The 24289-nt window shown below is 35.4% G+C and overlaps 1 protein-coding gene across 1 annotated transcript in view; it reads right to left on the reverse strand.

The window, feature by feature from the left end:
- LOC128659789 (gastrula zinc finger protein XlCGF26.1-like) overlaps positions 1-23982 on the reverse strand; it is a gene marked incomplete at its 5' end in the record, with an annotated part of 165254 nt that extends 141272 nt beyond the window's left edge. Inside the window, one exon of the mRNA XM_053713360.1 lies at positions 23398-23982. Coding sequence (XP_053569335.1) covers positions 23398-23982 — 585 coding nt within the window. The remainder of the gene's footprint in view (positions 1-23397) is intronic.
- Positions 23983-24289: the final 307 nt, after the last annotated feature.

Here is a 24289-nt window from a genome sequence, read left to right on the forward strand (position 1 = left end):
GAAGGACCAGGGGTGGGTTGGGGCTGGGAAGGGGAGGGAGTGGGTTGGAGTTGGGAAGGGGAGGGAGTGGGTTGGGGTTGGGAAGGGGAGGGAGTGGGTTGGGGCTGGGAAGGGGAGGGAGTAGGTTGGGGCTGGGAAGGGGAGGGAGTGGGTTGGGGCTGGGTAGGGAGTGGGATGGAGCTGGGTAGGGAAGGGAGTTTGATGCCCATAAGTGGAAGGTCCATCTTAAATATAGAACAAAAATATGTATATATATATGATATTAAAATATATTATTATCTTGAAAAAAAATAAATAAACAACATTATTTAAAGTCAGGATTCTTGTTCTCTGAAAATATTTCGAAAAAGTCACACTAATGACTATGTTTTAAGTTATTGATTGATTAGAATAAAATCTAATTAATAAGAAGATTGAATTGATCCTTTAAAATCTGAATGTTCACTGTTGATTTTAATTTAACATTTCATAAATATATTTCAAATCCAAATTTTCAGTGAACATTATGTGCTAATTTTTATGAACTGATAATATATTTATCTTTTGCACAATATTTTTGTATGCCTGTATGCATTTGAGTTTGAAATGCAATAGAGTTATTTTAGATACATGCCCGTGTTTTTTTTAGGAAAAATACAACATTTGAATAATATGGGAGTGTGTAATATGATCAAATTTAAATGGCCACTACACATAGCCTTTCAAACCAGGTAAACCCTGATTTACATACTGTATCTATTTTGGTGATTGCCTTTGTAACATTAAATTTATTAATTTGAAGCTTGATGCAAACAAAAATTCATATTCTGAATATATACACAGGAAATACTACCGTTCAGATTAAATATTAAGAATATAATCTTCTATATTTTATACAACATTTTAAATTTGTTTTTAATATATCTTGAATATTAGGATTAAATGTATATCATCCCAATATTAATAGACACATTTGGAAATGCATGTTTTATTTCTCAGGAATAGTAATGTTTGTTGAATTTAAATGAACAGTCTACACATAATTTTCAAAAAATAAATTTACATATCATACATCATGAAATTAAATCATTTAATTTCAATATGATTATGTTTGATGTATACTTAGAAGTGGCTTTGAGGTTCTAAACAATGATGACATAATGATATGGCCTGCATCTATGCACTCAGATGAATAAAAATGAATGCCTGTACAATACGAAGATGCTTATTGTGGGTTTGCATGGAATATGCATGTGACATCATGATGTCTGTCATTATTTAAAAATCATACAGAAATTTAAGTCAAAATTAAAAACATATGTTCATGTTGCATGATATATAAAGTGGGGGGGGGCAGGAGGGTATTTAAAAATAAAAAATAAAAATAATTTAAATGGACAAAGCTGTAGACTTTCTTTTTTGTTAAGAGTCTGAATTTAAAACTCTAATACATGTTATATATACTTGACGTTCCATCAGACTCCAAGGGAGCCACTTCCTCTTCCATTGCACATGTTATTCCAGCAATCTCTGTAAAACATAATACGTTGTCTACATGTTAAAATCAAATATTATAACATATGTTATTGGTGCCCAAGGGCACACATCAATGTTGCATTAAAGAGATACGGAACCAAAGTTAGGAATTTCATCATTTTGATGGAGCATGCAAAGGAAATAAGATTTGTAATTATCAATAATGAAACATTTGATTTTATTGTCTGTATTTTGAAAATATTCCCAAAAGCTGAGTACATGGAACATTTAAGAGTTCTCATGTGTGTATCACTTGATGATTGTTGTCTAAATATATACTAAATAGAAACATGTGCTAGCCATGTTCTTAAGCACAAAGGTGTAGGCTAAGAAGCTTTGAGATCTTAATCTGAAAATAATCTAAAGAATATATATATTATCAGAGGAGTATATTATCCTTTTAATTCAAATGGAATGCTTCATCAGAATCATGATCAGAATATTTATTTAAAATAAAACTTTAATGACATATGAATGAGTCACTGGACTTACCAGAACCCTGCAAAAGCAGGTCACTATTGGCACTGGATCCCTCGGGGTTCATCACAATAAGATCTTCTATTAATGATATTAAAATATATTAGTGAACACAGTTTGGACATCACTAAATAACAGTAGTCTAAAATATTACAAATAATATACTTTGAAATGTGAAGATTAGAGCACTAATATGAACAAGAAATGTATTAGTTCATCAAGGTGATTGTAAAGAAAATGATGTCTTTCACATATGTTGGGTTTCATACTATATTAGACAGCAAATTCTTCGATTATGAATCTATGGCATATATAAATATAAGTATTGATCACAATTTTAAAAATAAGACACACACAACACTTTTAATAACAACTGTTAAAAAAAAACTAATTCATGTGGCACATAGATCCATTTGTGCAATGTACAGTAATCTGTTTTAGGACACAACACATATTGATCACAATGCAAAACATAAGATATTTCTCAAAGTATGTCATCATGGTGCTGTTAGAATATGCTTATATATATAAAGGTAGTCCAAGAGTGAAAGATGTGATTTAGATATCAATATTGCTTCATCAAAACAGGGTAAGGATTAATGAAGAAATGTTCTATTAAAGGGACACTAAACACAAGTTTTGGATTTCATGATTCAGATAGAGCATTCAATTTTAAGCAACTTTCTAAATTACTACTATTAATTTTTCCTCTTTCTCTTGCTTTCTTTCTTTGAAAAATAATGCAGCTAAGCTTTTTTTGGGTTCAGAACCATGGATAGCACTTGTTTATTGGTGGGTGAATGTATCCACCAATCAGCAAAAAAAAACACAGGTTGTTCACCAAATATGGTCCGGCATCTAAACTTACATTCTTGCATTTCAAATAAAGATACCAAGAGAATAAAGACAATTTGATTATAGGAGTAAAGTAGAAAGTTTATTAATATTGCATACTCTAGAAAAAAAAGGCTGTCCAGCCGAAACACGTTGATACCAGAGCACACCTGCACAGGATCTGAGAAGACAAAGAGAATACCAGCTATACCCTGTTGAAATATTCAAGTTCCCACTTAGCGGCATATATTTAACCGCAAAGATCTCATTGATAACTAGAATTCCTTTTTCTACTTATCCTACAAACTTTCTACTTATCCCACAACCACATTTCAGTACCCAGATCGGTCACTGACTGACATCTAAGAAACCTGGGAACAACGGACCGGAAAGGCACGCAAATATTCCACATCAGGAGGTTATCCAACAACCATACCATAGTGATCGGTCACTGACCGACAGACAAGCCACAGAAAAGAAAAACCGGAGATACTTAAAAAACATCAGCAAACGGTTAGCACCTAACCGCAACGAAGATCCCACCAAGAAACTGACCGACAAAGGACAAGATAACAGAGCGACCACGGCAACTACACAAGCATTCATATAAAAGTGAATTTTCTCGCAGCAAACAGATAAGCCCACCTAACAAGAGGAAACCAAAGCGGCATTTATTTAACCGCCAGCAGCTCATATAGAACTGCCACCAGCTTGATCTAGAAACCTAAGCAAATCATTGGCATAGCGGCGTTTATTTAACCGCAATCATCTCACAAAAGTGATATCAAACAGATACACTTCAAGGTATTAATTTGTATACTTATATCACAGTGTGATAAAAATCGCACCAACATACCTCTACATTTGATATATAGTTACCTAAGATAAGATCTCAATTGCACAGCTGAACTTGAAACAAAGTATCCTATATGAACTATACAGCAACTATTGTCTTATCCACTATAATATTGTATTTACAAACATTTTTTTAGAAATTACAACCTGTGATAAACCTATAACTGTATAAATTGCAAGATTTCAATGATATTATTTTAATTTAATTTTTTATATTTTTTAGAAAATTACGTACATTCTTATACATAGAGACACCGGTGTCATTTTTTAAACTTTGAAGGAATTTGTAATAATTTTTGTTTAATTGTACTTTTAGCATCACTATTATTGGGTAAATTTACCATAATCAAATAAAGGATCATATTTATTTCTTAAACAAGTTTCGACATCCAATTTTTTTCCGAAAGAGAATATAAAATAGTACTCATCAAAACATTAACATATATTGAGCCCACATATTATCACACATATTTACAGTAAGACATATTGGGAATAGCAACTTGGTTTGCGCCACCTACTACAACTAACAATAAAGACAATTTGATTATAGGAGTAAAGTAGAAAGTTTATTAATATTGCATACTCTACCTGAATCACAAAAGAAAATTTTTGTGTTCAGTGTCCATTTAATATTAAATCTTAAAATATCTTTATTTGACAAGGTCACTGTTAATGAATTGTCTAGTTCATACATTGATGTAATGAATGGTATGGAGCATGCAATTACAATTAAATATATAATTTCAGGATATCATCCAGAATCTTTCATTATCCTTCTCTCTTAAAGGGATAGGAAAAACAAAAATGTGTAATTGTATTAATTTCCATGATTCAAGTCCAGCCTGTGATTTTAAAAAGCTTGCAAATATACTTATTTATTATATTTTGCTTTATTCTCTTTTTTAAAAGGATCAACTATGCCCTACTGTTATCTGAGGACATGTGTTGATCCAATTCAAATAGGCAATTTTGTGCATCAACCAATCAGCAGGATACTCCCAGTAATGCACTGCTGCTCCTAAACATACCTAGATATTCTTTCAAAATAAGGATAACAATCAAGTAAATTCATTTATATAATATCATTAAATAGATTTTATATTTAGAATCACATGTTGTGTCTAAATCCTAAAAGGAAAATGTTTAATGTCATGTCCCTTTAATGATAATCCAAAAATATCAAAGCATATGAGATATATATTTCTAGAATCTACAGATATGGATTAATTTATTAGTGTTGACTAAATGTATCAAAAACATGTAAAACACTATCCAGGGTCAGAATACAAAATGGCCATGACCCGATGATTACATTAAATTGAAGATATCACGAATAGAAGGAATATCTTCAAATACTCATAAAGTGAAATTTGGATTACAAGGGAATCCAAACTCGGAATCATGAATCTTATTTTAAAATAACAATAAAATAGAATTAGAGTATCCATCTTAATATAGAACAATGGCAATAGATTATGTAATGTTATGTCAAAGTTTGTAAGAGAAATGTAAATTAAAATGACACATACCGCCCTGTGACGAACCTGGGCTCGAGGGTCCAGCACCAACATCCATATCTGTAAAATATTCAATCAGGACTGGATATCATTAATACAAATCAGGCCATGGACACAAAAAAAAAAGATTTTTCTAATCTAATTGACAAAGTAAAATTATATTGGTATTCACGTGAGTTCATTGTTTCCTAAATTCATGTTTAAATAAAGTGATCATGTATTCTTATTTTCAAACTTTTATGTTGTTGACTGTTGCTTTAATGCATTTTGTGTCTTCTTGCATTGTCATCAATTGATTAAGATTGTTCAATTTTTATTTTAATCTTGCTAGTCTATCTTTTATAATGTTGAAGATTGTAATTAAGGATAGTGTATTCTTCACATATATACTAATTAACGTATACATTTGTCCAACATGTCTCAAGCAATGCCACTTTTACAGCAAACTCATGTTCACGTGTGTGCGCATTTCTAATTTTTCGGATCATTGCGCAATGATACCAAGCGGAATTGCGCATCCATGATTTGTCCAACATGTCTCAAGCAATGCCACTTTTACAGCAAACACATGTTCACGTGTGTGCGCAATTCTATTTTTCCGTATCATTGCTTCCAAAGTGGAATTGCGCATCCGTGATTCAGAATTGATTTGGATATAGTAGTGTGATGATTTTAATTTCTAAAGATTTCAAATATTTTTGAAATTAGTGTATTACAAGATTCCAATCCTAGATTTGTTAATATTGAATGATACCAATTAATATTTACAACTGTGGTATGATTTGATAGTCAATGCATGAAATGGCGGATGATAGGGAATTCACGGATGCACAATTTCTTTTTCGCTCTGTGACGCATATTCTGGAGAGCGTAAGAAATATCATTCCTCTTTCATGTGTAACGAATCTAAACATCATATGTAAGCGTGTGTTGTGAGATCTATAAAGGTTGAATATCTGATTATATACAAATTGCTTAAAAATATACTTAAATATTAATATATCATATGAAGTCTGATATTTACCTTGTTCAGCCTCTCAACTTTCATCTCCCAGGCCACCGGACGGAGAAGCAGCTTCACTGGCCTCCAGGTCAGGACTTTCAGATCCAGCAGCTGGGAGGGAAGAAGAAGAAGCCGAGGAGCGAGGTGATCTAAATCTGCGGGGGACCCGGAGATTGAGGAGGGCGCATAAAGTCACCTTATAAGGTAGCAGGTACAGTTTCCGTGGGGGTGGAACTTTCTTCCCATCCCTCTTACGGGCTTTTACCCACTCCCTTATGAGGTTGACTTTCTTAGCTAGCCTCAACCTCATATCCCCAAACCTCCGCATGATTTGATCCGTGGTCCTCTGGATGCCACACACCAAATTAACATCATTGGTGATAGACACCCAGAGGGCCCTCCTAATGCTCTGCTTCGTCGACTTCTTCTTGTTCCCAAACAGCTGCGGATAGAAGTCCTCGACAGCGTTCACCAGTGCTGCACTCTCCGGCTTGGTGAACCTGGGAGACGTCATGCCTGCCGCGTTGTGGGTATATAATATATATAGAGAGAGAATATACAGTATATTACTGCCAGCAGGCATTAGAGAACTGACAAAAATGGCAACGTGTAATGGACTTTTATATGGTGAAGTAAACATGAGATGCACCATGGGACATGGTATCTGTACATCTTATTGGATAAAAAATTTGAAATTTTGTTATCATGTCTGTGAGACCATACTGACTCAAGTTATGTTTGTGTGATGAACTCTGATTGGCCGTTCCTTAATGTTTCATATCTTAGTAACTTCCATACACATACCTCCTGGGGGTGCTGTTACTACATTTTTCATGTAGACTTATTTTGAATTCATGGGACTGCTATGCGGATATGTGTGACGCAGATTTAATATAGATGATCCGTTAAATATTAATATATTAAGTTTACATTTGAATTTTATTAAATATAATCCAGTCACATTATCAAAAGTTTTATACATTTCGATGTTTAATATCGATCAGGTTTTTTAATAAAAATATTTTTAAGAATAAAAAGGAAACATTGTATGTATTTGTTTATAAAAGAAATTTCTTGACTTATTGTGAAGTATTGACATTGCTCTATTAAATGTATTTTTAATGCACATCGATTGTGTGCTATTGCGTGACATTAGAAGATAATTTGTAAAGATGCGAATCTCGTGTTGCAAGATACGTTTTCCACGCCAAATTTCTGAAATGCGTAATTTCTATTTATAATGGACGGAACTTGGATAATATGTTTATAAATCTTAAAATACACGTTTGTTCATTATTGGTAAATAAACCTCGAGCTTGTATTTGTCTGAACTTCTCACATATGTTATTGGGCAACGGCGTCTTTATTTTTAAAGTGACATTACACCCAAATATTTTCAGAAAATGATCCGGAGAGAGAATACATTTAGAAATTTTAAAATGTAACTCGATCTATTCATATTATTCTTTTGATATCCTTTACAGAAGGAGTAGCAATGCACATAGTTGAGCCAATCACACAAGGCATCTCAGTGCATCCACCAATCTTCAGCTACTGAGCATATCTATATATGGTTATAAAGTATCTTAAAATAATGAGTTAAAATAGATTATCGAATTACATTTTAATGTTTTAAATTAAATTATTATTATTAATCCTGAAAGAAACGCTTTTGAATTACCGTCCCTTAAATGAGATAATATTCAATGTTTAAATTTTTCGAAATACATATGTCTAAACATTGTAAATATGCATTGTTGTCCACCTACAAATAAGGAGATATTTCCCAGTAATGCTTTGCTGATCATAAACCTATGCATCTCCATTTCTCAAACTTAGGATAACGTGACAATAAAGCATATTTGTATTCCCCTCTGTATTGTTTGCCCCACTGTGAATACAATTTCTTCCAATGTATTTATACAGCTTTACATTAAAGGGACATTAATGTATGTTATTTCCTGATTTAGATGGATAATACAATGTCAAACGTCCAAGTTGTTTATATTAATATTCTTTCCTGAAGAGCATATCTATATAGGCTCTGTTTCTGATGATTGTTGGCTGCACATAGATGCCTTGTATCTTGGCTAACCCATGTGCACTGCTAATTCTTTAACAAAAGGATATTAAAAAAAAAATAATAAAAAAAACCCTAAAAAAAAGGTTTGGATATTAACCATTTAAGTCCAATACCATTAGGAATATGTGGAAGATAAACTAAACTAAAGTGAAATGTAACTGCCTATAGATATCACATATCTATCCAACAGGTAAAGAGCATAATTGCTAGAAATTATCTATAGTTAACTGGCCCTTGAAATGACTCCACTAGAGCTGAAAAATAATCAATATAGCATACAATAACTAGCTTGGCATGAATGTGGAATTAACTTTTAATTTAAAGATAAATCATAACATATTACCTTACAAATAATTAAAGCAGAATACTCTATATTTAGTTTAAGAATGTTTTTGGATACCTAAGAAAGGATTATAATGTAAATCTAAACATTAAACTACACTGTCACTTTAATGTAAGTTAACCACTTTCTTTTATAAAAACTGAAATGAACAAAGTTGATATGTCTAATTTAGACTACATATCCTCGTCAGAAACATTTTCTGATTTTAACATCTCTAAATCACACAATAAAAGCATATATGGATGTATTTAAACGCATCTTAAATTTGGTACGATACTTGACTTAACACAGCTTATTCAGATAATGGTAGATATTTTTAATTCAATACATTAAACAAAATTAGTATATTTGATATCAGGCATGTGCTTGTAAAATAGATTACTTTAACAGTCATGGGACTAATATTTTGTTTACGTCAGAATATTAGATGGATATATTTCTTTTTATCTTAATGTGATAGAGATATGTCTGAAATAATATGTATTTTAAATAAAAAATGAAATATATAGTATGAAAATAAATTTATTTTCCAAAAAAATTATATATATAAATTTGGAATTCATCACAAACGATAACCTGAAAAAGAAAGAAAAGAAATATTAAAAACATTAGTCATTTATGTGATTTAATGAACACGTCTTAATGAATATTTTACGTCTAATTGTAAAATGATCTTGTGTCTATGCTCTAACATGTATTTTTTTTTTGTCTTGATCTTAAAATTAGGTTCAGACTGTAAATCAATATCTATCCATAATTTGAAAATAATCCCATTATATTGTCTAATCTATAGTTGAATCACACATTAGCATTGAAAATTAGACAAAATAATGCATAATAAATTTTTGATTGTATGAGGAACATAATTGAATGTAATATTTCATGTCCCTTCAAATAATATACCTAAATATCAACTCTAAAATGTATCCCTTTGTCTGATTGGTCAGAATCTGAGTCCTCTCTAGCACAAAGTAGGGGTAACGTATCTAAAATAAACATTGTAATATAGGACATGTATATAATCCTAAATATTTGATCATTCTTCCTCATCTGATTCTTAAATAGCATGCATTGTGCAAACTAACCTGGATGTATGGTGTTTGAAAGGAAATCCGCTTCAAAATATCAGGTTTATCTTCATTTGGGCTCCTATTCATCATTTTCAAAATACAGGATTGTGAAATACCATCTAAAATACAAAATTTATGAACCATAAGTTTGTGTAATAGTATACATCCTGCATCCCCGGTCTTGTTCCCTAGAATTTCCACCATGTTAACGTGTCTTTGTATGGTTTTCAAAGTCAGCACAATTGAAAGTCAATACCACAGACATGATCACATTGGTATTCTTCACTTTCAGTATAGGATTTTTCACTTTCAGGCTTGAATTCATCACTTCCAGTCTGTAGATGAAGTAATCTCCCTAATGGAAGATAAATTGTAAATTAATTCATTAAAAAAAGGGTAGCTTGGTTCTGCATCCCCCCCCCAATTTTCTAAACTATTTAGATCACTATCTTATTAAGCATATGTAGTATCTTTTGTGTTATGTTCTATCAATCTAGTGTGAAGCTGAGTCATACATTGTGCAGACATAACCACTGATGTCTGACTTAGAATCATAGTATTGCTAGAGTATCCCTTTAGACAATTGTTTAAATTGTATGCCATATGATGTATCATTGTGCTAAATGTCCCCCCAGTCCATACATTATGTATACTTACCATCTGATGTTGTCTTTGAAAATCAGGTGGCAAAGTCATTACAGAAGCCAATGCGAGAATCATCTGATGTATAAATTACCTATGATCATAAAAATATCAAATTATATTTTGCTCTAATCATTTGTTGAACAATCCTAACCTGTTTGTCCACTTCTCAACTTGTCATTTCCCTAAATTGCACACATATTGTCAATTCTCCTATCTAACTTCTAGTATTTACCCTCTGAAGTTGCGGTTGATGATGTCATTTCTGACATTGAGCCCCTCGTCCCGGAATGGCCCCTCTAGAACAGGGTCATCCTCCTCATCTTGGAGGAGGTCTTGGGGCACCTGGATGGCCTGCAGCATCCCAGCCCACTGAGCAATGTTATGCAAGACGCTGCAGGCAATAACGATCTTTGCCACCTTACTAGGGTTGTATTGGAGGGCTCCTCCCAACCTGTCCAGGCATAGTAACCGCATTTTGAGGAGCCCAAACATCCTCTCCACTACAGCCCTAGTCCGCTTATGTGCCCGATTGTAGTGCTCCTGGGCCTCGTCTGTGGGGTTACGTATAGGCGTAATGAGCCAAGGCCGGCTCATGTAACCCGAATCACCAATAAATATTGAACATAACAAAAATGTCAAATATTATAAATATCGTTAAAATTATTTTATTAAACAATGCATTTGTGTACACGAAAAAAAATCGCATAAACTAGACATTTGCTAAAAGAGACAATGACATGGTTAAATAGCATCCTAGAGCTGAATAACATTTAAGCTAGGACATGCTACATATCTGTTTGGAGGTCAAACTAGACATTTGCTAAAAGAGACAATGACATGGTTAAATAGAATCCTAGAGCTGAACAACATTTAAGCTAGGACATGCTACATATCTGTTTTGAGGTCTAACTAGACATTTGCTAAAAGAGACAATGACATGGTTAAATAGAATCCTAGAGCTGAACAACATTTAAGCTAGGACATGCTACATATCTGTTTGGAGGTCAAACTAGACATTTGCTAAAAGAGACAATGACATGGTTAAATAGCATCCTAGAGCTGAACAACATTTAAGCTAGGACATGCTACATATCTGTTTGGAGGTCAAACTACAGGGAGTGCAGAATTATTAGGCAAATGAGTATTTTGACCACATCATCCTCTTTATGCATGTTGTCTTACTCCAAGCTGTATAGGCTCAAAAGCCTACTACCAATTAAGCATATTAGGTGATGTGCATCTCTGTAATGAGAAGGGGTGTGATCTAATGACATCAACACCCTATATCAGGTGTGCATAATTATTAGGCAACTTCCTTTCCTTTGGCAAAATGGGTCAAAAGAAGGACTTGACAGGCTCAGAAAAGTCAAAAATAGTGAGATATCTTGCAGAGGGATGCAGCACTCTTAAAATTGCAAAGCTTCTGAAGCGTGATCATCGAACAATCAAGCGTTTCATTCAAAATAGTCAACAGGGTCGCAAGAAGCGTGTGGAAAAACCAAGGCGCAAAATAACTGCCCATGAACTGAGAAAAGTCAAGCGTGCAGCTGCCAAGATGCCACTTGCCACCAGTTTGGCCATATTTCAGAGCTGCAACATCACTGGAGTGCCCAAAAGCACAAGGTGTGCAATACTCAGAGACATGGCCAAGGTAAGAAAGGCTGAAAGACGACCACCACTGAACAAGACACACAAGCTGAAACGTCAAGACTGGGCCAAGAAATATCTCAAGACTGATTTTTCTAAGGTTTTATGGACTGATGAAATTAGAGTGAGTCTTGATGGGCCAGATGGATGGGCGCGTGGCTGGATTGGTAAAGGGCAGAGAGCTCCAGTCCGAATCAGACGCCAGCAAGGTGGAGGTGGAGTACTGGTTTGGGCTGGTATCATCAAAGATGAGCTTGTGGGGCCTTTTCGGGTTGAGGATGGAGTCAAGCTCAACTCCCAGTCCTACTGCCAGTTTCTGGAAGACACCTTCTTCAAGCAGTGGTACAGGAAGAAGTCTGCATCCTTCAAGAAAAACATGATTTTCATGCAGGACAATGCTCCATCACACGCGTCAAAGTACTCCACAGCGTGGCTGGTAAGAAAGGGTATAAAAGAAGAAAATCTAATGACATGGCCTCCTTGTTCACCTGATCTGAACCCCATTGAGAACCTGTGGTCCATCATCAAATGTGAGATTTACAAGGAGGGAAAACAGTACACCTCTCTGAACAGTGTCTGGGAGGCTGTGGTTGCTGCTGCACACAATGTTGATGGTGAACAGATCAAAACACTGACAGAATCCATGGATGGCAGGCTTTTGAGTGTCCTTGCAAAGAAAGGTGGCTATATTGGTCACTGATTTGTTTTTGTTTTGTTTTTGAATGTCAGAAATGTATATTTGTGAATGTTGAGATGTTATATTGGTTTCACTGGTAAAAATAAATAATTGAAATGGGTATATATTTGTTTTTTGTTAAGTTGCCTAATAATTATGCACAGTAATAGTCACCTGCACACACAGATATCCCCCTAAAATAGCTAAAACTAAAAACAAACTAAAAACTACTTCCAAAAATATTCAGCTTTGATATTAATGAGTTTTTTGGGTTCATTGAGAACATGGTTGTTGTTCAATAATAAAATTAATCCTCAAAAATACAACTTGCCTAATAATTCTGCACTCCCTGTAGACATTTGCTAAAAGAGACAATGACATGGTTAAATAACATCCTAGAGCTGAACAACATTTAAGCTAGGACATGCTACATATCTGTTTTGAGGTCAAACTAGACATTTGCTAAAAGAGACAATGACATGGTTAAATAGAATCCTAGAGCTGAACAACATTTAAGCTAGGACATGCTACATATCTGTTTGGAGGTCAAACTAGACATTTGCTAAAAGAGACAATGACATGGTTAAATAGCATCCTAGAGTTGAACAACATTTAAGCTAGGATTACAGTGGCAATTGTCTAACTTAACCATGTTGTGCACAAGTACTCACCAACGAGCCACCCATGGGGAAACTGTCTGCCCTTAAACTGCCGCCACAGGGACGACTGACTGAGGATGCGGGCATCATGACAAGCCCACCGAAAATTCGCACATACCTGCATAATCCACATCCGTGCGTTGCAAACAAACTGCACGTTCAGACTATGGAAGCGTTTGTGATTTTGGAAAGGGCTCATCATCTGCTGGAGCACGCAGCACAATGTGGGTGCAATCTATTGCTCCCAAGACATTGTGCATTTGAGCTATTGCATAGAATTCCCTCTTCAGGTGCCTCCAATCACCATCATTTTGAGGGAATCCTATGTAACGCTTACTGACTCGTACCATGGCGTCCAGAAAGTTGTCAAAAACCACAGAGAAGGTACCCTGAGTCAGCCCATGCATGTACCCCTCTCCGGATTGAAAACTCCCGGAGGCCAGGACATGTATGCAACTTAGCATATTGGTCATGCCAGGGATTGCAGTTTGCATACGTCTACGTGGCTCCATATGAGGTTTAAGTATATCATAAAGGATAATGAGCTGTTCACGATTGAGCCTATACTTGTCATAAACCTCAAAGTCGCTCATGTTATCCAAGGTGGGCCTCACCCGGTGAACAGGAGGACCTCTAACCAAACAAGCCCTTGGTCTCTCTTGGAGACGCCGAGCATGCCTGATTCTGTTGTACACCACTCGTGCAACAGCACCAGCACCAACTAACTGCGGATCATCCATATTTGCCAAGCTAAGCAGCACAAAGCCAAACAGCAGAGCAAACACACAAGGAGAAACAAGGTATGCAAACACACAAAAGCAATTTGATACAATGTCGATCACAAGGGACGTGTTGGCCATGTTGTTTGGGGGATTTATAGTGCAATATGTCCAATGGTAGCGTGTTCGTAATGCTTGCTGACTGTATACACTTGATTGTATGTGAGCGGCACGAATGCTTTCAAAGTGGGCGGATTTTCTTGTGTTTGATGAAATTTCTACCCCACCCCAATAAATAGTAATGTGAAAGTGTAAAATGTAACATATACAGTGCATCGTCGTGATGTTTGTTCATATGCGTAATAAATACTTTTTAAACGAGATGTTATAGTAAAAAGCACACATCCATGCTAACATGAATGAAAGTTCATACTTGTGTATAATGTGTGCATAGACATGGCATAGAATCTGATCGATCAATGTTGCTGCAATATTGTTTCCAAACGATAAAGTAACGGGTGACATCTATAGTATTGTGTATAGAAATGATTTGCGAGATGTCAATATTTTACGCGTCCCACTAAACTCGCAATAATACTGAAGATCTTCCGGCTGACATCTGTAGTATTGTGTGTATATAAGTGATTTGCGAGATGTTAATATTTTCCGCGTCCCACTAAACTCGCAATAATACTGAAGATCTTCCAACCTCTTGTTTACGTATATATGTAGTATTGAGTGATAAAGTGCTGAAAGGGGCGTTAGAGTCCTAATGCTGTAATGTGTATGGTTGAATCTTAATTTTGTAAAGCGATTTCGTATTGTTGATGTAATGTAATTTTGTTTAAGAATGTGATGTTGTAGTGAATTTCACCCAAGTAAAAGCCATAAGTCCATAGGGAACAGGTAATTTCTGTATCTATTTGTGACAGCGGTATTAACGCAGGAATGAATGCATTTTCTGGACAATTGTAACGCTGGTATTACGAGTTTTCTTGTCTACGTATTTTGCGTGCGTTAGGTAAATCTGTTCGCTTGCACGACCACGTCTTCCCCATAGAAGTCAATGGAGTAGAGAAATGTCCTGATAAAAAAAAAATCCAACACTTGTTTTGAGCGTAAAGTGAGTGACGTCACGTTCTTGTGTGAAAAAGCAGCTAAATCGTGTTAATTTCATAATAAAAATGTGTTTTTGTGTAGGTAATGTGGTGTATATTGTTTGTATGTATCTGATTGTGTATGTATGTGGTAATATTTGTAGTTAGATGTAACTATATGAGTGTATGTTCCCGTCTGCCTATGTAAGTCAAACACCTGAGATCTCGTAACTTTGATCCGTTCTATTTTGACATGAAAATTTTTAATTTGAAAAATAAATATTGTGTAGTGTTTGTATGAGTGTAAGTGTACTTTGTGTAATGTTTTTGAAGTGATTTGTGGATGTTTTTGTTAGCGGTATATCATTAACTGCTGGTCTGTGTGAGCACGTTGCACCAACCTACTCATTGCTATACGAGGTCTAGCCTTATTCTATAAAAAGTGGGCTATTGATTTATTGTATTTATGAATGTCTGCCTTTACTATAAATAATGGTAGGTTCTGTACTAAAAATAAGATTTTAGGAAATACAATTGTTTTGATTACCATTATCTTTGCTGATAATGATAAGTTGTATCTACTCCATTTTGCTAAGTCCTCCGGCAGTCTCTCAAAAACATTTTCATAATTTAATCTGTACCAATCTTGTGGGTTCTTACTGATATATAGACCTAGGTACTTTAGCTGTTCTACCTCTTGAAATCCGTGGTTGAGAAAACTTCTGCTGTTTTTTTGTATCCAGAGTAGTTCTGATTTTTTCCAATTTATCTTATAACCAGAGAATTTACTATAAGCCTCTATTATACTTAAACATTTTGGTATACTTTCTGCTGTGTTGTGTAGAAACAAAATTAAATCATCAGCGTATAATGATATTTTTACATACTGATTACCCATTCTAGCGCCTACTAATTCCTGCCTCAAGAGAATTGCCAGAGGTTCAAGTGAGATATTAAATAAAAGTGGTGACAGTGGACAGCCCTGCCTCATTCCCTTTTGTAGTGTTGTATATTGAGATAGTTCTGAATTTACTAAAAGTTGTGATCGGGGTTTATTATAAATTAACTTAACCAAGTTAAGAAAGTTTCTGTGTAAACCAAATTTATCTACTGCCGTGAATAAATGGTCCCAGATGATAGCGTCAAACGCTTTCTCTGCATCTAGGCCCAAGAGAGCCAGGTCTCCATGACACTTTTTTTATGTAAACAACAAAAGGAACAAGAGCGCACAGCCCAATCTAAGAGTAAAAGTTTTTACTTAAAGATAAAAGCGCATAACAATAAGAATAACGTACAGGATTAAAAAAAAATGAATGCAGTGTGTGATTATATCACCATAGATAACTCCCCCATGGTTTAGGTAAGAGCGATGCTGCCGGAAACACAGGGATCTTTGCCAGTCAATCAGCTGTTCCTCAAGCCGTATGCATGAAATCCGTTAGAGTTGCAGCCGGTCAGCTGTTCTTAAGTCTTTACGGGGGTGAGTGTAGATGCCTCAACGCATTTCCTCTGGTCTCCACCAGACTTTTTCAAGAGGTTAGATTACATCACAGCCTAATGTGATGTCTTTTATAGTGTCTATTCACAGGTAACCGGTGTCAATCTCAGTACTGAATAGGTGGGTCAAACTGTCAATCAAGGACCTTGCAGCTGACAGGTAAATCAAAAGCTAAGACACACCTATAATTCTCCTTTCTAAATTTAACCCTGTATAGGCGAGTCAATTATGAAAGGTCATTGCCTGATACTCTATATTTACAATTGATCCGTATTGTCTAGACAACAATATCTATTAATATGAGAACCTACATCACAACATTGGTCATATAAATACATCGAAAAAATTGGATGAAATATATGCATAAGTGAAAGTATACATAAAAAAATGCATATGTGAATCCCTAAGTCTTAAACCCAAAGAAGTAGGAGGGAACTCTGAAGAGAAATATGTGTATATGTATATGTTGAAGTGCACTCTCCTTGTAGGGATAAAATGACACATGAAGTTAATCTCGTGACAAGTGTTGAATATGGAATATGTAAGCTGTATAATACATAGATTGAACCCTTTGCCGCAATAAGAACAGCATAGATAGATGCAAGGAAACTGTAAAAAGCAGCATCCTAAAACTAAGGCGTATTTAACCTATGTAATGGAAGAATCCTTTAACTAGTTATATAAAATTAACAGATCTATTCATGCATGCTCATGTTGCTAGTGACTAAAAAAATTTGGAAGACGACTGAAAAAGGGTTGTATCACATGTTTTCTATCTAATAGGAACAAATTAACCCTCCTATTGTTATAGTTAAAATAAAATTACATGAATGCTTGTAAATCAAGGTCAATATTGAGACCCAGACTACTTGTAGTATTTAGGGTGCCTAGCTCGTGTGTCCAATAGGTTTCGCGTTGGCGCAATGCTTTCAACTTATTGTTTGAAGCATGTGGAGCAATCCAATCAATAACCTTGACTTTAAAACTGAGTTATGGGCAATTCTAAAATGTTCTGGAATGCTGTGGCCTTCAAACTTATTTTTAATATTGTTCCAGTGTTCATTAAACCTAGTTCTAACTGTGCATTTGGTTCTTCCCACATAAAAACAATTGCAATCACAGGTAAGGAGGTATACGACGTATGCCGATTTACATGTGAACTTATTCTTCACTTTATATGTTTTTGAATTATGAACATCTTTGAATGAGTCTCCTTTATTTATGTGTTTACACATACCACACTTGTTAGTGTTACATGGCCAAGTTCCATTGCTCCTACTTAGCCAATTGCCTTCTGGTGTAATTTTTTTTAGTAATTTGTGGCCTCAATTTGGAAGGTGCTAGGATACGTTTGAGATCTTTATTCTTTTTATAAGTAATCACTGGTTTGTCTGGGAGTATCTGTCCTAAAATGGGATCACTGGTTAGAATCGCCCAGTGTTTATTGAGAATATTTTCAATGTCTCTGCTACCTTGACTATACATAGTTATAAATCTAATCTCATCCCGTTCTTTATTACTGTTTACCTTACTTGTGGGATTAAGCATATCATTCCTATTCATATTAGAAACCCTCTGTTTGACACTGTGTACTAAGTGGGGATCATATCCTTTATCTAAGAACCTTTTGTCTAATAGGTCAGACTCCTTGTTAAAGTCATGTAAATAGGTACAATTTCTCCTAACTCTCTGATACTGCCGTAAAGGTATGTTTGTCTTCCATCCAGCTAAATGCCCACTCTTAGCATTTAGGAAACCATTTTTATCTGTCGGTTTCCTATCATTTCTAACCGCTACTTTGTCGTATGAGTCTATGAAGAAATTCAGGTCTAGAAATTCTATTTCCTTATGCTGGGTGTTGCTAGTGAATTTTAGATTCATGTTATTCATGTTCATATGTTCAAGAAATGGATTGATTAGTGTTTTGTCCCCCTTCCAGACAATAATAATGTAATCTATGTACCTGAAATATTGTTCAAGATGTTCGCTGTAAGGGTTGTTTTGCCAAATGAACAGATTTTCGAAATGGTTCATGTACAAATTGGCATATGATGGGGCGAAGGTCGTCCCCATCGCCGTGCCTTGTTTTTGTACGTAGAACTTGGATTCAGCTACCCATACCTGTTTTAAAAAAAATTCTCTTTTGCCTTCTTATATTTATCCCACGTTATCAACAGGGGGTTATTCAGATATGCATTATATGTGTTCTTTAATTGGTTGGCTAGCTGCAACTCACAAGCCTTATTCTTTTTTTTTAATCTTAGACATATATGCTATAATCTCTCCGCGAATTACCGCTTTCCCAGTTTCCCATAAAATCTCAGGCTTATTGGAAAATGTAAGATTCTCTCTTATAAAGTTTTTCCATGTCATGGCTAGCCAGTTACAAAATTTGTTATTATTACTCATATATTTTGGAAAATGAAAACTATTATTATGTGGCAACTTTCTAAATTTAATTTTCATTCCTATAATAGCGTGATCTGATATAAGGATTTCGTTAATTGAGGATTCAACATCGTATTTAAGGGTAGACTTGTCAGCCAGAAATAGGTCTATTTGGGAGAAGTTTTTGAATGCTCTAGATTCACAAGTGTAATTGCGCTCATCTGGATGTTGTATTCTCGATATATCATGGACATCTAGTACTTTTGTAAAATTTCTCAATAGTTTGGCTTCTTGTCTATATACTTGCATGTTTATCTGTCGATGTCTGTCAATAACGGGGTTCATTGTCATGTTAAAATCTCCCATAATTAACAGATATTGTCCCCGTAATGGAAATAGTTTTTTTTCCAGGTTATTCCAGAATTCTTTATCATGTTTATTTGGACCATATACATTACAAAACAATCAAATAATTTTATTTATTCGTACCTGTATTATAATATATCGGCCTTCTATATCTAACTCGCATTTAATTATCTGATATTCCAGATTTTTATGGAACAGAATTGCAACCCCTCTGCTCCGTTTTTCACACGGTGTTGCAATGATTTCCTTTAGCCAGCTAACCTTAAGTTTTTCTATCTCTGGTTTCTTTAAATATAGTTCCTGTAAAAACATGATGTCTGCTTTTTGTCTTTTAAGTAATTTGAGAATATTTTTCCTTTTGATTGGGGAGGTAACCCCTCCCACATTCCATGACACTAGATTTACTCTATCCATATACCATCAAAACTTGGTCCATAGAAAATTAAAACATCTAGGGGGGAGAAGGTAGGTAAAAACCTTGAGGCGTTCAAAAAGGAGGGGTGGGGAGAGAGAGAGAGGAGGGAGAGAGAAAAAAAAAAAAAAAAAAAACAGGACATGGGGCCTGGAGAACCTTCTCCCACGGTGCGCCTTAAAAACAAAACAATATTTTAAAAAACCAACATCTGTCAAAAATAATCTGCCTTAGCATAATACATAGAACTTTGTTATTAATTACGCTTATTGTAGCTATAAGGAAGAGAGTGATATCTATCTTTCTGACCATCAACCTTAATCTGTCCAGCTCGCTGTTTAATTTTTTTTTTCCCAGGATGGACCTATACTTATTTTCTATTGCCTGCTGCTTTTATTCTTTGAGCTGGTAGTTCTACGTTATTTTCAAGAAAGAAAGATTTAGCTTCTTCACTGTTATTTAGAGCCATATTATTTCCCTCTGTATCTTCTACCACTATTTTTGCCGGGTATCTTAAGCTGGCCTTATATTTATTTTTTATTAATGATGTACAAAAAGGAGCCATGGCTTTTCGTTTAGATGCCATTTCTACGGAATAGTCCTGGAAAATATAAACTTGATTCGTACCAATAAAAAGAGGGTTCTGATTTCTATATGCTCACATTATTTCTACTTTCTCTGGAAAATTTAAATATTTTACCATGACCGTTCTTGGTCTTGTATATCCATCCTGGTATTTAATACTAGAACCAGTTCTATGCGCTCTTTCAACTTGCAATTTACCGTTTTGTACAGACATCCCTAATAAGTTAGGTAAGGTTACAGCTGCAAATGTAATTAGATCTTTATATTCATTACCCTCAGGTAGACCTACAATACGAATGTTACTTCGCCTAGACCTGTCTTCAAGGTCTTCAATTTTACTTTGTAAGGTTTTTATTATGTCTCCTGTTTCTTTATTAGCTATCTCCTGCGTGTTGTGAGCATCCTCTAAGTTCGAGACCCGCGTCTCTACTTCAGACAGGCGCTGTGCGAATTGTCTTATTTCTGTTGTAAGGCCACTAATTTCTTTTCTAATTGTTTAAAATTGAGGCATTATCAGATTGGCCATTTGGTCTATTAAAGTTTGAGAGTCATGTGTATGGCCGGCTTTACTTATATCTAGTTTTTCTGAAGAGCTTTCCTGTAGTGATTTTGTTTTTTTATCTTTTTTTACTGGCATAGCTGGAGATTTTGCTTTTACATTTGTAATATACTTTTCCATGCCCCTTCAGAGTAGGGTATAATATTATGTGCTATGTGAATATTTCATGTTATGTAAATACTTTTAGTGAACCTAAGGGGGGGGGGTGACCCTCCACTTTTAGTGAGAGAGTTTGTCTCTTTTTTTCTCTTTCTTTTTTTTTTTTTCTTTTTCTGTTTTTTTTTTAAAAAACTGAGGTGGAAAATGTGATCCGTGTCAAAAATATATAAAACAATAACTACCGTGTCTCTATAAAGTGTATATTTATAGAAAGGTTAGACCTTCTAAAAAAAAGTGAGATTTGTGCAGATAAATGCTTAGACTAAACGGCTTTGGGGCTGTAAAGTTAACCAGCTAGTAGATGAGAAGTAACCAGACGTTAGCTTTGAGCTTAATAACTAAGAGGGGTTGAAACCAAGGGTCTAAAGCCCACTTTATATAGATTCTGACAATCCTCTATCTAGAAAATAGAGGTTTTATTCGTTATAAATAGCTTTGTCAACATCAGCTCTCCCCCCTTTCCCCCCCCCCCCAAGACTCTTGCTATCAGACACAGGTCTTTGTATATTACAAAAGCCAACTGATTAAGCTCTCCTTTGATAGGGCTAGCTAAACCTAATACAGAACAATTTATGGATAACAATATTGCTGTTTTTTTTAATCCCCTGTACAGACTTTTAAGCTATGGCCTGCTAAAGTGGTCTTTCCTTTAGTAGGACCAACGTAGCCTAGTACAGAACATGTTATAGGCAGCAAGATTGCTATTTTTTGCTAACTTTTTTTTTTTTGAACCTCTAAACAGACAAACTAATAAAGGCCTAACAAAGAACTAGTAAAGAGCCAAGTAAAAACCTTGCAAAATTTCACTACAATCGCCTGTACACAGATGGTTATAACATAATATTAACATAACATTATGTATATCTTTAACACAGAGCACACCCTTTATACTGACAAGTGTATCACAGTCATTTCCAGCCACAGCCAACATAAGATCACAGGATAACACAATTTAACTTTTGCACCAGATGACCAGGTGCCAATACCATAATTGTATGGTTGTATAGTTATATAACTGTCTTTTTATACACGTTCCTTAGGATTTGATTGTTGCTGTGAGAAATGTATGAAAGCTGAAAATAACATATCGCCAGTTATTGCTGGGGGTAGCAAGTTTATGTGTATATTTTTTTTTCCCCCTCCTACTGGGGCATATACAACAGCTTCTATTGACTCCCTTTTTTTACTTAACCCTGTTTGCTCAAAGTATACAACCAAACGGGGTTAGCTTAGGAAGTGGGAGACAGCCTTTAAACTGTAGTTCCAGAGTTTATTTAAAAGTTCCCAAGTTTCTCTTTCCAATTAATAGCAGCTAAAACAAAGTATCATATTCTATTATGCATAGGCTGACCATATTGCTGCTTTAAGAAGGAACACATATGAAAAATACATATGTGAGGGTTCTTATACAAAACCATTTCTTTAAACAGCCCTGAAAACAGCCCTGACATATGTATTTTTAATATGTGTCCCTTTTTAAAGCGGCAATATGGTCAGCCTAATTATGCATAAATAACCGTAATAGCTTTCAGGTTCTTCGCCCCATCAGGTATTATTGCATCCAGCTATCCTAACAGGGCCTTTTACCAATAAACCAAATAAACAAGTTGTTGCCAGAAAAAATGCAGTTTGAATCGTGTGCCGCGCACACTGTGTGCTGTGCACACTATACTTGCGGTTTGTTTGCCATCCGCGGCAGTTTGTCCTCCCTGGCCGCTCTTCGTGGAAGCCCTCTGTTTACAGCTTTTTTGACCAAACGCTGCTCCGTTTGGGTCACCACACCAGGGGGTGCCGAGGGCCGCTGTAGAGAGATTTCTGCCCGAGAGCGCTGCTGTTAGAGGAAAAGAACTTCCTGAGTCACGCTTCAAAAAGTCCTGTCTTTATCCAGGATTGGGCTGTTTCAGGCCAGGGGCGGAAAAGCATCTGGCAATCTGTATGTCTGGATTACTGGGTGGATGTCGGGGCAGTCCCCTTAAGCCACACAATGCCGGTATCAGTGCCACCTGATAGTGCTGGCAATATGGAGGCCACCGTTTGCAGCTGGAAAACCGCTATCCTCCTCCTCGGGCAGTTGGGCTGTGAACATGGACAACTGCCAACAGGAGCATGGCTGTACGTAGGGAGCGATGGTCTTAGATGCTCATGCCATGTTTGCAGAGCTACACACACCAGATACTGACGTGTGCATCTTACCGGAAGCCTCATCAAAAGTTTTGAAAAAAAATAAAAATAAAAAAATGTCCACTTTCTATACATGTGAAAGGTTTCTTCCCTTGTTAATCCTTTCATGTTTTCTCAGATTACTTATTTGTGTAAAACATTTTCCACACTCTGTACATGTGAAGGGCTTTTCCCCTGTGTGAATCATTTCATGAGTTTTCAGAACATCCATTCGTGTAAAACTTTTTCCACACTCTGTACATGTGAAAGGCTTTTCCCCTGTGTGAATCATTTCATGAGTTTTCAGACTATTTATTTGTGTAAAACTTTTTCCACACTCTGTACATGTGAATGGATTTTCCCCTGTGTGAATCCTTTCATGATTTTTTAGATGATTTATTTGTGTAAAACTTTTTCCACACTCAGTACATGTGAAAGGCTTTTCTCCTGTGTGAATCCATTTATGCTTTTTCAGACTAATCTCATGTCTAAAACTTTTTCCACACTCTGTACATGTGAAAGGCTTTTCTCCTGTGTGAATCATTTCATGCTTTTTCAGATGACTTTTAACTGTAAAGCTTTTTCCACACTCTGTACATGTGAAAGGCTTTTCTCCTGTGTGAATCCTTTCATGCTTTTTCAGATGACATTTAACTGTAAAACTTTTTCCACACTCTGTACATGTGAAAGGCTTTTCTCCTGTGTGAATCCTTTCATGCTTTTTCAGACAACCCATTTGTGTAAAACTTTTTCCCCACTCTGTACATGTGAAAGGCTTGTCTCCTGTGTGAATCTTTTTATGAATTTTCAGACTACCCATTCGTGTAAAACATTTTCCGCACTCAGTACATGTGTGTGGTTTCTCACCTGTGTGAGTTTTGTAGTGTTCTAGTAGAGGAGACTTCCATCTAAAGCTTTTCGCACATTCTGTACATTGGAAAGGTTTCTCCTTTGTATGAATACTTTGGTTAGACTGTAGACTTTTCCCTTCTTTAATATGTTTTGAAAACTCAGTAAATGTG

The sequence above is a fragment of the Bombina bombina genome, chromosome 5, assembly GCF_027579735.1.
Source record: "Bombina bombina isolate aBomBom1 chromosome 5, aBomBom1.pri, whole genome shotgun sequence".
NCBI lineage: Eukaryota > Metazoa > Chordata > Amphibia > Anura > Bombinatoridae > Bombina > Bombina bombina.